Raw genomic sequence first — 14257 nt, 5'->3', positions numbered from 1 at the left:
GGGGCGTTACGGGAATAAGTACGGGGTAAGCCCGGGAAGATGCGGGAGAAAGTAGGGGTGTAGTGGCTGACAGTGACGCAAGGAAGCTTTTTCATCATTCTCCTCGACCCTCTCATTTCCCTAACCTCACCTTGCTTATACCTAACCGATCCATACGAGAAAGTCTATGCCGCTGTATGTATTCTTGTGCAATTATCAGTAATCATTATTTTCTCTTTTCCCTTCCCCCCCGCCCCTCCCCATTCCTCCTTTTCCAACGTCCCTTGGAAATATGCACGATAAATCGGCCGGGCCCGCGATGTGTATCTTGCCGAAGTTCGCGCAGTCGGGAAGTTTGTTGCTAATGGTTTGTACATATAGCTTGGGACGCGAGCACACGTCAGGGCTGGCGAGACTCGGGTTCCGAGTTCACGCGAGGCAAAAGTAGGCCCGGTATTTTTTTCGGCGGATCGTATTGATCGGCGGCCGTTCGAAAGCCGCGGTAGACACCTTATCCGGCACGCGGAAAGGCAGCCCACTACGGCCACCCCATGTCGAGTCTTTTACTCCGTGAAAGAGGGGTTGAGAGTATGAGAAAGAGGGTAGTAGAGATGAGGGGGTGAGAATACAGTTGGAAAAGTGTGCGTGTGCTATGGGGGAGAGAGTTGCACACCCCCGTGCAAGTACGGCCATTGCCGAATGGGGGACGTCGGCCATCTTGAAGCGCTAGGGAATTTTTTTTTTATACGACGAAAAACTCGCAATTTGGATTTTGTTTAATTGTATCATACACATTTTGCTATATAGGCACTATTGCGAATTAACGATTGGTTTATGTCTTGTCATTGTTCGTCATATCTCACTGATGATTTATGTATCACTGATCTAGATAAAACTTCAAGCTCTTAAAGAAGTCTGAAGTTCGATTCGATTGCGAAAACCACTTAATCAATGGAAACATCAACAAGGTCTGATCCGAGGCTGAAAAACCAGGTAAAGTTACGTGAACCAGCTAATTGGTCACGTGCACAGTTCAATCTATCAACTTCATGCGTTGAACTCCGTGAACCAGCTAGCGGCTCCCCGGTGCACGTGGAACTGATCCCAAAGTTGTAAGAGCATCGAGTACAAAATTTTAACAACTGGTTACCGAATCGCCAGACGTCGAACAGTTTTCACTAGTTTTTGAGACTCAACTGCGAGGCAGGTCAATTGATCGACAGTAAACCAACTTTTAATTCAAATCACAACAACTGGTTGACCAATCGTAAGCTCATGAACTATTCCGGACCTCATAGGTATGTATACCTAAACTTCTATCGTCTTATTACAACAGCCAATTAACTCATTGAATACTCTGAACCAACTGTTCCTGAAGTTGGAGGAACTTCGGGTAGAGAGTCACGAGGAACGGGTTAACTGGTCACGAGCTCAGGCAGAACTGGTCCTTTCGGTTGGCCGGACTATGGACGAACACTCATGCAAATACTTTGGATGGGGATGGATGGAGGTGGAGAAGGAGGTTGGAATTCTAAAGAGTGAAAGGAAGGAAATCCAGTTTCATCCTGAACATCAAAACGCGAGAACCGTGGGATACGAGTGGCGCTACCGAATTGTAGATATACAAGTTTAAGCTACTGCGAGCTGTGATGAGATCTCGTATACATCGTCCTGATCAGACTAGAACAAGGTGCATCAATTTACATACTATGAGCGGCACGCGAATCAGTTTATGGTTTCACTTACAAGATGCACCGACGAGACTTTCAGATAATCAAGATCTAGTGAATCAGAAGAAATGTGATTAAACGTTACAAGACGGCCGACATATTTAAATTAAGTAGATGGAGCTTCTAAAACTTTCAGTCTAAACAGGCGTTTCAGAATATAGTTATAATGGCGGCAAATTCGAAATGGTAAAGTTTCACTAGTTCCTTTATACTTCGTAAAATGTTCAGTTTGGATGATAAGAGAACACAGGGTACATGAAGATGAAACTTGTCACAACTCACCAGTCACCGAAAACCAGTTGAGCACCAACTGGCTGACAGTCTCTGAAAACTCCGTGACGGAATAACCAAGAGTGAAACGTGTTATGAGAATGGTACTGGTTCTCAGGAGCAGCGAGTGCTGGAGCAGGACCCCTACTCCGGGTTGGCAGGCGGGGCCCGGATTCATGCCCAGTTTTTATCGGTCCGCTTTGTTCTAGTCCCACGGCGCGACCCTATCCGCATACATACATATATCGCATCAGACAATGTGTCGTTTTTTCTCGTTCCGGGGCCGGTTCGCGTAATGGGTCCTATGTAGCAGCCGCCTTAAGGTCCCAGGGCCGGACGCAGGGGATCCATCTCATTTACATGTGGACCCAATTTAAATTACTCCCTGCCCTTATTCCGGCTACAGAAACTCGATACAGCATCCGCATTAGCCTTTTTCTCGCGTACTTTTACTTTCTCTTAAGTGATGCGATGTTTCGGTATCTCTTTCCTTTTTTTTTTTCTTCAACTCCCTCTTCCTGATCAGAAACGTCTTGGGAACTTGCCTTGGTCTTCCAGATTGTGTCCATACAAATAAAAACTTCGTCGTATCGGATAGGACCTAGCCGTCAGAAATATTCATTCGCATACTCACGCCCGGGTCTGTATTAGATTCATCACTGAATAGAAATCACAAGCGGAAGACTAATCCCGTACTTTGGGTAGGTGAACGTGAGTGAATGAAATGCCGTTTGTATGAATATGCGAGATCACGTGGGACATGGCCCAAAATAAATACAATGGCGTACGTGCATCTTCAAAAGAAGACTGGGCCATCCATTCAGGGCCCAGTCTAGACTCGATGTAATTCGGGCCTATTTATCGGTGCGCGAATCGCTTCGCTAATTATATAGGGAAGGATCCGGTATACGGCTAGCATATAAGGCCCCTCTTAAGGCCCAATCTGGAAGGCGTCGAGAAACAGCAAGAACGTTTCACGAAAGGGTAAGACCTAATTCTATAATGCTTCTTGTTCTCCCTATAGTGACACGCATATCCCTCTGGAACCTGCAGGACGTCTAAGGTATTTAGCATATTAAAAGAGCACATCCTGGGGCGACAAGGAACTCAATAGTAATTTCGGTTAAGGATAATTTAATTGGACAAATCGAGTCAATTCTGCAGATCGATAATAAGCGAGTAGCAGTAATATAATTGAAGACGGTTGGCGGTTAATCAGGGAGCCGATAGTGCCGCCTGGTGGGAAATCCCTCAAAAGGATAAGAAGCAGACGAAAAAGGGTCTTTGGGGAGGCAACCCCTTCGTCGAAGGCTAAAAAGCATTAAACGCTGGAATCACCAAACCACCCTCTGTCGTTCCACCGGCAGAAGGATCCTAATTGCACTAATTTATTTCTGATCCTTCGAGTCATTCTCGCGTCTCACCGCTGACTAATTATCTCATTAGGGGATACCCTCACCCCAAGTCCTGGGCATTATAAAGGCTTCAGGATCTTATCAGTAACCACGAGTATTACCAATTCACCAAGGACACTTTTGATAATATACCTATTAACAACTTGGCCCCTGATACAGACTTCATCGCGGCTTAATACGAGGCCTACTATGCTGAGGTACAAGTTCACAGTGGTCCCAAGCGATCTCATTCCCAGGACGTGAGCTGTCAGTGGGGGTGAAAAAAAAATTGAGGATACCGGTTTAACGAATGCTCACTCGTGAATTTACGAATTAGCATAGGCAGCTGTGACAAGAGAGAACAAAGGGACGAAAAAAAAAGTGGAGGCAGTCTTCGAGAAACTTTGCAGAAGTCCTTTAAGACAGCTGATCTAGGTCCAGAAGTGTTCCTGGGGGTTAGACTACATTTGCATAGGTCGCCCTCCGAGAACTGTACACTGATTATTTCAGGTTTCCTTTTATTTTCTCCTGCGGCACCAACAGCGACAAGCAGACACAGTACCGGCAGTATGAGTTGGCAGCACTGCCGGAGTCCTTGTTCTTCCCTCGCGCTGCGTGACTGAAGTGCGCGAGGCGTCATAATTAGAGCGCTGCTACGGGCCCCATTACACATGCCCGTACACTATACAATGGCATACAATGCGATACAGCGCGATACAACGTAGTACAACGCTACCGACCTGAGGTACAATAAGAGGGCTTCGCTTATTGTCCGTGCATCGTCGGGGCCTGCGGCATCTTTCCTGCGATGCCAGACCTTCGCTTCGACTTGTTAAAGCATCCGTCCTAAACCGCGACGTTACTCGTCTTACTTGCGTTACCCCGGTGCTGCCGTCTAAAAAAAATAACTGAACTTCGTGAATACCAGTCATCTACAATGGGAAGCGGGGAAGACGAAACCGGAATTACAGTCTGTATGTAATACAGTGACGCTCCGTGGTGGCTCAATAGGGGTGAATGATTGTTATAAAATTAAAAAAAAATCCTACGAATGCCATTGGTAGATTACTAATATCCAAAGTAAGTCACCCCTTGCCGTCGTCCAGAAATAGGCGGCTACACCTTGTGCGACAAACAGCCCCTTCAGGAATTACTAATGAAGTGTGTGAACTGCGAGACCGTTTTCTGCGTAACCTAATTAAGTCGACGGTGGCGCATGCAAATCTGACGCAGCGGGACAATTCAACCCTGTAGGTATATTCTCACCCTTAGCGTGGTACTACTCCGGAGAAACCAACCCCCGGCATTGCTTTGACTCGGATTAATATTTATCAATTAACCGTATTTACCAGACTGTGAGATACCTTGGGGTTCCTCGGCGAGATTGAGGTTATGTCTCGTTTGTGAAATATTTCACGGCGAACCGGTCCCGCACTGGTTTCCCAACCTTGAAAACACGTCCAGTCGGTATACTAAGTTAAAATTCGCCTTAATCCGTAATTATGAATTAATTTCCCTCGCAATCTAATACCAACCCTAAAAATAACAGGTTTTGGTATACTGTAAAAAAAAATTTATCTTTAGAAAGATTTTTAATAGTGCAGCTATCATGGTTTCAATGGGCCCGTAGTTAAGGGTGGATTGATGGAAACCAACGAGGGACAGGTTTAAAGAGGCCGAATAAAATTGAAATGAAAAACCCTGTAGAAAAGGGCAAACCGATACGATTAAGTCATCGACCACGGTGCAGTGCACAGTGCAACCTGCATAGCAGGGTGCATCTGTGTGAATGCACCGATTCGTCAATGGTTTGACGGTTCGATGGGGATGAATATCTATTGATTGGGCCAAACCACCCCTAGAGTTTCGATACCTGCCTTTTAGCCTGTTATATACCTGTGCCCCATGGAAACCATCCATTTTTCTTGAATGGCACGTGCCGTGCGACAGGTAATATCCTACTCTTTTGAGTAAACGACACCAACTAATGGAACATCAATAACGCATAGACGCCATTCAAAAAGGCTCACGGGGTAGCAATTCACTTTTTTCTTTTTTGAAATACGATCTCCTCTACCTTTCACTTTAGTTCACTTGTCCTCGAAACGTAAATGCGATTTCGAATAAAAACTTTTTCACGAAACTTAACTCAATTTCCCTGAATTCAATTAAATTGGCGAGCGTGTCGCGATTTAAATTAAATTTTTCAAATAAAAAATTAAAATTGCACAACCAAAAGAGTAAAAGACAAAGTATGAAATTTCAGTAATGTAAAACCTTGTTGTAACATTTGCATATGTAAATTCGTGACACGTATCCTGCGATCCATTCAGAGCGTTCCTATATCGATAACATCTGCCATATTGTCTATCACGTTAGCTAGAAGAACGAAGCGTGGCCAGAAATCAAGCTCGCTACTTTCATTCAGTGTTTGCCGCTCATAGTATAATGCATCCCGTGTCTCGTGTTACCATTTTTAATATGCATCCGATTATGCGCCCGATTACCACGTGGAAGAATTTTTTCATGGTCATGATGCAACGATGCGTGCGCATCGCGAGGTGAAAATCTACAAGATCGCGCATACTGTATATATGCATATATATATACAGACGTATATTATATATGTATATAAGCGCGGCAATGCCGACAGATAGAAACGCCATAACGTAACGTAAAACTTTAACGCAAACGCACGTAGGCACATAATATTCCCCTTGATGTAGATCCACGTCGGGATCAACCCCGAAGACTGTCAACCCTCGTTGTTTTTTGCCGGGGCCTTAATAATTGATCATCTGATTACGTTACATTATACTATACCCCTTGGCACATAGACGTCCTATCCAGCATCCCTGCGAGGCAAGGTATTATTCGCACACCTATATATGTATGCGGAGCCATTTTTTTTTTCTTTTCTGTTGAAAGACCCACTCGCTCGTGCTCTGTCTTGCATACTCGTATAGTTGAACGTCATTTGCATACGGGGTCCCCTTATCGAGAAGTATACTGGGCCTCAGAGAGGAAATGGGGGGTCTCTCCCTCCCCAACTCCCTCCCTGGTAATGAGGTCCCCTTCTGTTTTTTCATCGATTCCGGCCATTGTTCGTGCCCATCGCCGCTCGCTTATTTGCCAAGTTTAGTTTTGGGCCCCCACCACCCCACCCGGGGCTGTTCTGCACCCTTGTTGGACCCGGGGCCCTTATTTTACGTAATGTCTGTTACTGCTTGAACTTCCGATTCGATTGTCTTTTTCGAAGGGGTTGAGAAGAAAAAAAATGGTTCAAAAAATATACTAACGGTTCGGGGCCTTATTGTTCCTGACACGTTAGATCGGATCCACTCCCATCAGACTTAGATAATGTCCGCATAACCGTGGGACTTGGTCGGTTTGATTCTAGGTTTTTTTTCCCCTCAATCCTACTCTTCTCTTACTTCAAACTTTTTTGTCCTACCCCCTATGTCGGGAGTCAAACGCCGCTGCCAGCCAAATGTCACGCATGTTTCGTTAGTTTGGGACCGATAGAGTGTCCGGTGTCCTTGGTCTGTGAGTGCGCATCAGCAGGAGCGAAGATGCGTTGTATACAGTTAAATAAAAAAGAGACAAAGACAGAAGCACAGGCGTTTGAGGTAGGGAAATTTGAGGTAGGGTTCACTGGGACAAGACCCAAGTCCCAGATAACCAGTAATTCGGTGGTGGGCCCTTGTAAGGTCTTTAAAGGGGCAGAACAAATTACAGGGATCAGTGTCGCTGGTATAGGCGCTCAAGATGGTCTGGAGACTCATAGAATGCGTGTAACTGTAGTTGTGTCCTGTAAGTAAGAGGAAGGCGAGGAAAGGATAAAAAAGACGGAAAGAGAGAAAAGGAGAGAGAGATAGGGGGTAAGAAAACGAGAAGAGGAAAGTCGCTTAAATACTTCCTTTTTTACTCTTTCTCGTTTCAAGCAGAATAACGGAACCCGTTAATTGAACCTACCCGCGCAACTGCCAGGATATAATTCCTGTCCCGAAGGAGGGCAGGTGGGCCTCGCGAGAGAATAATTAATATTCAGCGCGAGAGCCCCGACCAGTTAACACGTTAGTGAAGACAAAATGGGCCAGCTGGCCCAGCTCGGACACGAATCCTTCGATTAATCGCGATAAAGACCCGACGTGCTTTCCTGCACGCGCACCACCGGGCCCAAAACTTCGCACCGGATCACCGTCTCACGAGCCTCGTATCCCAAGGGCTTACTGGACCCAACCGTCCCCAGAGCAACTTAGCTGAATTTCACGTTCTTCGCCTCACACTGTATACTCGGGTACAGTCCCATGTAAAACGGCGACTCTCTGGCACGACGGCATTCTGGTAAATGAACTCAGTTTCGAAAAAGAAAAGAAGAGACGAAGGACATCGACCAGTCGGATAACGCCGCGCCGGGCTGGAATTATTATATGAGGCCCAAGTAACCGCACTGCAAACTTGGCAAACGTCGCGTGCCATCAGGAAATCCTTCAGAAGTTTTGCGCTCCGCGCGGCGTTATCGCCGCCATTAAACTTCCTGACGTTTATCAAAGTCCCGTAAAGCTCGGCAATATACTTGCACTTTTTTCTTTATAAGGAAAAGGGACGATCGTACGATCGGATCCTGATCACACTAGTTCGCTAATCTTATTCGTCGAACGTTCTTATGATACTAAGATCTCATTGGCGGTTATCTTTGTACGTGTTTTAGATACGAGGCAGTCGCCAGGGTCCATCGTGAAGTCACGGCAGTTTATAAGGACTCTGAAATCGATTGGAGCATCGTGCACGACGCTGGCTGCACGAGGGATGATACTGATCTACCTCATCACGTGACCACGCCCAATGATCTTGATCGATTGATCACTGGCACTTTTCGATCCTTCCTGGCAGCACTTCCGGCACCTCCGACAATCGTTACTGTAGCCAGGTGAGCCAGGAATAAATAATGAATTGTGATCGAATATTATAGTGTTATTTTGACTATGGTTGATCGCCGATTAGGTTAAAAATTAGAATACGTTAGAAATGTTTTGTTTGGTGGTTATACGTTTCAATTAGTAAATGAGAAATTATTGAACTGGGGAGTTATTCGTTGCAAATATGAAATCTGTCACGTGACGTGTATTTTATTAATAAGGAATGTGGAAAATGATTTGAGCTGTGCATAGTTCGTGGGAATTGTCAGAGATGTCGCAAGGGGCGGAGATCATATGCCTTGAGGGGTGGTAAGAAAAAAAAGGAGGGTTGGACCAAGGGGTGGGTTCATGGGCGATGGGACACCGCTAAAAGCCCCACCCTTACTGCTGAGGGGGATTTTAGAGCGTGAGGGGTGAACAAAACTTCCCCTAGCTAAGCTTCTGCCGTTGTGCGACAGATGTCGCGGTAAACGCCGATTGGGTTCTCATTCCCTGACATAAAAAGTCCATGGTATTCTAGACTATGTATGAAGAAATTTTTGAGACTTCTCTTTTATAAAAAAAAGTGATCGATTTAGAAAAAAAAACATTTTCAAAATCCCAAACTTTTTTCAGTTTATATGAAATTAAATAAAATGGCCAGCAAGTTGATAGAAATGAAAAGGAAGCGCTGATGAAACTCATGATAAGTCTTTTACGCACGAGTCTAACGTCCAGGATAGTTCTTTGTTAGTGAAAGGTCAACGTGGCGCCATCTACCGTCGTGGCTGATAAAAACTGTTAAAAAAATCGATTCCACCCTCATCCCCAGTCCTCCCTCTGGTTCCGGAATAGACGAGGAAGCTCCGCCGGATGTCGCCTCCGGATGGGCTTAGCACTTCGTTTAGTGAGTGAGTTTAGCAGTGATGATGAAGACCCAGGCATAAATGACTCCAAAATCTTTAATATGGATTTGAAATTAATATTTTTTTGTTTAACCTTATTTCCTGTTTTTTTTTTGTTTATGAGAAATTTATTTATTTTTTAGATCCACCGAGGATGATTATTGCCCAAAGGAGGATGTTGAACAAATTCAATTGGGTGTTCTGGATGAACTCAAGGAACGCATAGAATCGGTGGACATCAGGCTAGCGTATCAAGAAAAAGAAGATGAATAAAATATCTGGATAGTAGATATCGTGCCATTTCCATTTATATGTACTCTCGCAATGATAAATAAATGCATTTACAATTTAATGTAATCGTATCTTAGCTCTCGCTACAGCGACACAAAGAGATAAGAGTCTGACCTAAAAGTGACCATCTTCCCTATCTTCCACTTTGTGAATTAAGTATAAACAGCATCTACAGTACAGTTGAGTAGGGGTCTAGGCATCAGCAGGTAGAATCCAGATGACGAGGATGAGGAGGAAGCGGAGAATAAGGAAGGGAGTGTGAGGTTAAACATGAGAATCCTTTGATCTCAAAACTTACGGGCCGATTTACATAAGATTCGTGCCACTGGCCCATTGTGGGTTAGCCTGGCACAATGCTGCGCCGATGTGAATGTTGGCATTTTTTTCGCCAGCCCCATATACATCAGCCTTACTATTTGCATACGGTCGAGGCCCAATTCCCACAGGTCTCAGCTATTCTCCTCGTGGACTCTTTCTCTACTGCCACTTGATATTTGGTCCTCTGAAATACACCCTCTCAATTTGGGACTCATACTCCTTTTATTACAAGGGACTCTGAGGGACGTTGAGCGTCGCGACGCGCCTCTCATTCCACCTTTCATACTTCCTTTCCACGCTTATAAACAAACGAACCGGCGGGCGAGCGCTAGCAAAAAATTTAAGGATGAACTTTTTATCGTCGGGCCCGCATTCGACTGGCCCCGGATGGACAGGACCCATATTAGTATACTCCACTAGGTTCACATCCTCCTAATATACACAGATACCTCAAGTTCCGATTCGTCTTTTAGAATTAATTTCAAAGTTCCCGGCAAAGGGGCCCAAGGTAGGGCCCAAAATTTACAAGTGTACCTAAATCGGAATATCACTGTCTCGTATCGAGCTTCCAAATGCCAAAGTTCATGTGAGCAACGACGTTTCACTGATCCTCTGTGTATTCAAATGGCAACCCAAGAGGGTCTGAGGCTCAAAAATTCCGGGCGATCAGTTTAGCCCGCGAAATCGGGTTGAGCGTGACGAACGAGATCTCGAGGTGGGTATGCAAATCGCAGGCTAATGCGATGCGCAAAGCCAATTATGCCGCGAAGTCCCATACCAGGTCCCGCTTTTAGATTTCGTCACGAGGATAGGGCCCTGAAGGTAGACTGGTGGGAGATTGGAGGGGGACTCTATCCAGAGACAACGGCATAGGTGGAGATTGAAGGGACGGATAGAGAGTGAGAGCAAAAGAACGAATAAACGACGCACACCTCTACCAGCCATGTGGCATTGTTCAAACGCGCTATTTGTATTTATACGGGCCCCTTTTGTCAAGGGGCCCGAAGGTGGGGCGTCGACAAAAACGAGAATTATTCCAACGCAACGAAGGGGTTAGGTCAGCTAGTCTTTACCGGGCTGCTCGAGGATTCAGTACGAATTTTCTTAAACGCGAACTACCCTAGTCCAATCTTACGTAACTTATCTTACTCTCACTCGCTTCACTCATCTTTGAAGCCTTACCCGCCAGCAGGTGCGTATTGTCATCACGGTTCTCTATACCTTTTCTCGCTCTATCGAATTCCGCTGAAACATGCCCCACCTACGAGCACCTCCCTATCCACCTCCAGCTACAACGACCTACGTCGGTGCATACGTCCTACCGTGTGTGATCATAGGATTGTGTGGGTGAATGCATCCCGTTCAGCGGATGCATCTGCGAGTGGTCAGTACCTCACGACATGAGTGACCGCTCGCTTCTTGGATTCACTTTATATTTACAAAGAACAATTTTCAATCGTGCGCCAGGTGATCCTTGTGTGTGATGTGACGTTCAATTGATAATGAGCCAATTACCGAATTTATAACTGAAGTTAAATTCATACAATGAATCTTCACGTAGGATAAAATGAGTAACATAAATTCCTCTTGAATTCTTTGATGGGGTGTTTAGAACTCTAATCATTGCTTCGGAATAGTATAATGATTAGTAATAAAAGAGTCTAGTCTTGGGATGCCGTATCTTGAATAGATTTGAAATGTCTGAAGACATTTGATAACTGTTGAAGATACTTTTGAGGAACGACACCCTTATAGAGGGACGCCAATTTGAAGGAATTTGGAATCCCTTAGTCTCTGATTGTCTTAATGAAGATATAATGGTGCAATCTTTTTTTTCTTTTAAAGACCCAAGTCATCAGGTTTCACCAGTTCGTGTAAGACCGTCACATCTACGTCCCATATTTAATACACGCAGCTCGTGTAACTCCCCGTCCCTTGCGCCATATTTTAACATCGTTTCGAGTTACATTATGTTTCAGCAAAATGGTCGGTGCACACGTGACAGGCCGATGGGGTGGTTTATCTTGAATACACAATCCCACCCTCGGTCTCTCCCCCGCCAACCAACGCCCACCACCACCCCCTTTGGCTTTTGCAACGTCTATAGAGGGGAAGCAATCCCTAGATGCGGGCTCGTTGGTTCTTTCCCTCTTGTGCGCTCGCCTCTCTTTCACTTTCAACCCCTAACTTTCATCCCGGCACTGGTTGCTCTCGAAAGTCTGAAAAATTCGAGAAAAAAGAATATCTACTCGGGTAGACAACATTTTAAGGCAGAAAGTCAAAACAAACGAATAAATAAACGGTGCCAATCGTATCGAATTTTATTCAATTTTCTGGCGATCTACGTCGCCATCTTGTTTTCACAAGTCAAATTGCAGTCTTGCCAATTACTCAACGTGACCGGATATCGAGTGTCCCAAGATTCGATAATTTGTTCTGGAACTCCTAGTTGACTCGAGGACTCTCCTTACGCCATCCCCAATTCCTTTCCTCCTATGAGTGGAGCGTCCCTTAGGAACGAAGTTTGCATTGTTACGGAATCGAGTGTCGCGCTTGCCGACTGCTGCCGACAATTTCAAAGTTTTAATCTGAGTTTGAGGATTCATTAGGAACATTATGCTCGGCACGGGTATTCCCAGACGAACTTCAGACCAGCCACGCGAACTGGACTCGATCGAGCTCCCTTTCTTTCATGCTTCAGCATATTAAGATGTCTCTGCTGCTATTACGTGAAATACAATAGAAACATAATATTCTGTTAAAAAGATGGTTGATTGTCGTACAGTTTGACTTTAACATTTTATTAATGTAATTGTCACACGGATTTTAAATTTTCTATGAATTTTTTCACTCTAATCATATTATCAGAATTTAAATTTGCTCGATGTCAATTAATCGACAGTTCAATTTCAAAAAACCGAATCGACTACCTCAAACTTTACTAGTGCATATACGCTCCTGAAAAGATGCATCAATGCCTTAGAGTATTCAATTCCCATATAGGATCAAATTCAATCTGAAACGTAGCATACCCTGTAACCGAGTGACCAATATGTTCAATTCGTCAAATTTACATCAACACTAATTGCAGGTGAAGTTAAACGAGTCCTTCCTCATGATTTTTCAATAAAAGAGTTTATCGTTTAAAAATCCAATCACGATATATAAAAAAGTCAATAATCCATATAGTCAAAAAAAAGAGACTGGAATTTTCCCCGTGAAATTATATCCAACTGAAATCATGTTTACAGCCTATGTACACGGAAAAAGATAAAAAAAAAGCTTTTATCACAGCCGCCATTATCGACCTGGTGTAAAGAAATAGGATCTGGTTGTATCCAGAGCATTCTAAAGGTGTTACACAAGTACGAAGTCTCGAGGCACGTTAGAATCGATATGCCGCATATAGGAAGAAGTCGGTGGGTGGTTGGGAGGGTTGGTTTTTGAGGGAGATGTTTCGTTCGTACGCAGAAAGTTTACCCCAGCCAAAAACTTCCCCAGGATAATCTCCATCCTTCGTCCTGGCCATCTCTCTCGTGCTCGCTCACTCGCGCACCCCCTCCCCCCCCCCTATCCCCATTCCCGTCAACCCACCCATGCCAACCCCCCTCGAGTTTCAGAGTAAGCCCCCTGCCGTGACGTAAATGCCAGCCAGCAAGGCAGCCATCCCGCGTGGGGGCGAAGCCAGAGGGGGATGGTTGGGGTGTTCCAAACGGGAAAACGTGGCGTGGGTAGTGACGCGTGTGCACGCAGGAAAACTCATCTTATTTATATGCTCGCTGCCATTGCGAATCGATATTCCCGCGTGGAGAAGAAAAAAAAAACGGGGGGAAAACGGAAAGGAAGACACAGCAAAATGACTTCGACCCCCTTTCGAAAAGAAAAAAGGACCATAATATATTCCTCCTCGTTCTGACCCTGTTCCTTTAATACGCGTTCGCGCATCCACGCAATATTTTTTTTAAGATAAACTCGGTGCACCTCGGCACATCCTTGCAAGAGGTGAAGGCCATGTACCGACTAACCAGAAAAGGGGCAACGGGACGACCGAATAGCATGGGAAAAAGAAATGACGAGTAATTCCAAAGTAATACTTCTCGAGACTGGAGCTGGGTTGGCTGCACCACCGAAACGCTCCTGGAATCCGGGGGATTCGAACGGGCTTTAGATAAATCGAAAGATTTGATTCACTCACGAGTCAGTCTGTCGAAAGGAGGAGATAGAGGGGTGAAAATTCGTTCTCAAGAAAATATATATATATAATTTATAGAATAAAGATAAATGGTGGAAAGGGGGTGAGGGAGTCGAGAGAAGATAGAATTTACGTATAGGCCGGAATACGTATAGCGAGTCAAACGAGAACGATGCTCAGGTCAAATCCAAGGCGCAGTCAGCGAGGCGGTACCAAATATAGGGTAGAAAATGAAGAGGATGAGGGTTTCATGGGGTGGTTGGCTGGGTCGGATGGG

At 44.9% G+C, this 14257-nt stretch overlaps 1 protein-coding gene and 1 long non-coding RNA gene across 4 annotated transcripts in view; one reads left to right on the top strand and one right to left on the bottom strand.

Moving 5' to 3' along the window:
* Positions 1–2111, bottom strand: part of LOC107274406 — a 12325-nt gene extending 10214 nt beyond the window's left edge. The window contains exon 1 of the long non-coding RNA XR_001539442.2: positions 1992–2111. This is a non-coding gene — a long non-coding RNA (uncharacterized LOC107274406). The remainder of the gene's footprint in view (positions 1–1991) is intronic.
* Positions 1–9531, top strand: part of LOC107274405 (UPF0489 protein C5orf22 homolog) — a 265028-nt gene extending 255497 nt beyond the window's left edge. For all 3 annotated transcript variants that reach the window (XM_025091660.1, XM_025091658.1, XM_015753516.2), the window contains 2 exons: positions 8088–8306; positions 9323–9531. In XM_025091660.1, the coding sequence (XP_024947428.1) occupies positions 8088–8306; positions 9323–9452 (349 nt within the window). In that variant the 3' untranslated portion in view covers positions 9453–9531. The remainder of the gene's footprint in view (positions 1–8087; positions 8307–9322) is intronic.
* The last annotated feature ends 4726 nt before the right edge of the window (positions 9532–14257 follow it).

Source organism: Cephus cinctus, unplaced genomic scaffold (assembly GCF_000341935.2).
Source record: "Cephus cinctus unplaced genomic scaffold, Ccin1 Ccin1_scaffold3082, whole genome shotgun sequence".
NCBI classification, from domain to species: Eukaryota; Metazoa; Arthropoda; class Insecta; order Hymenoptera; family Cephidae; genus Cephus; species Cephus cinctus.
This window is presented reverse-complemented; position numbering and strand designations above follow the sequence as displayed.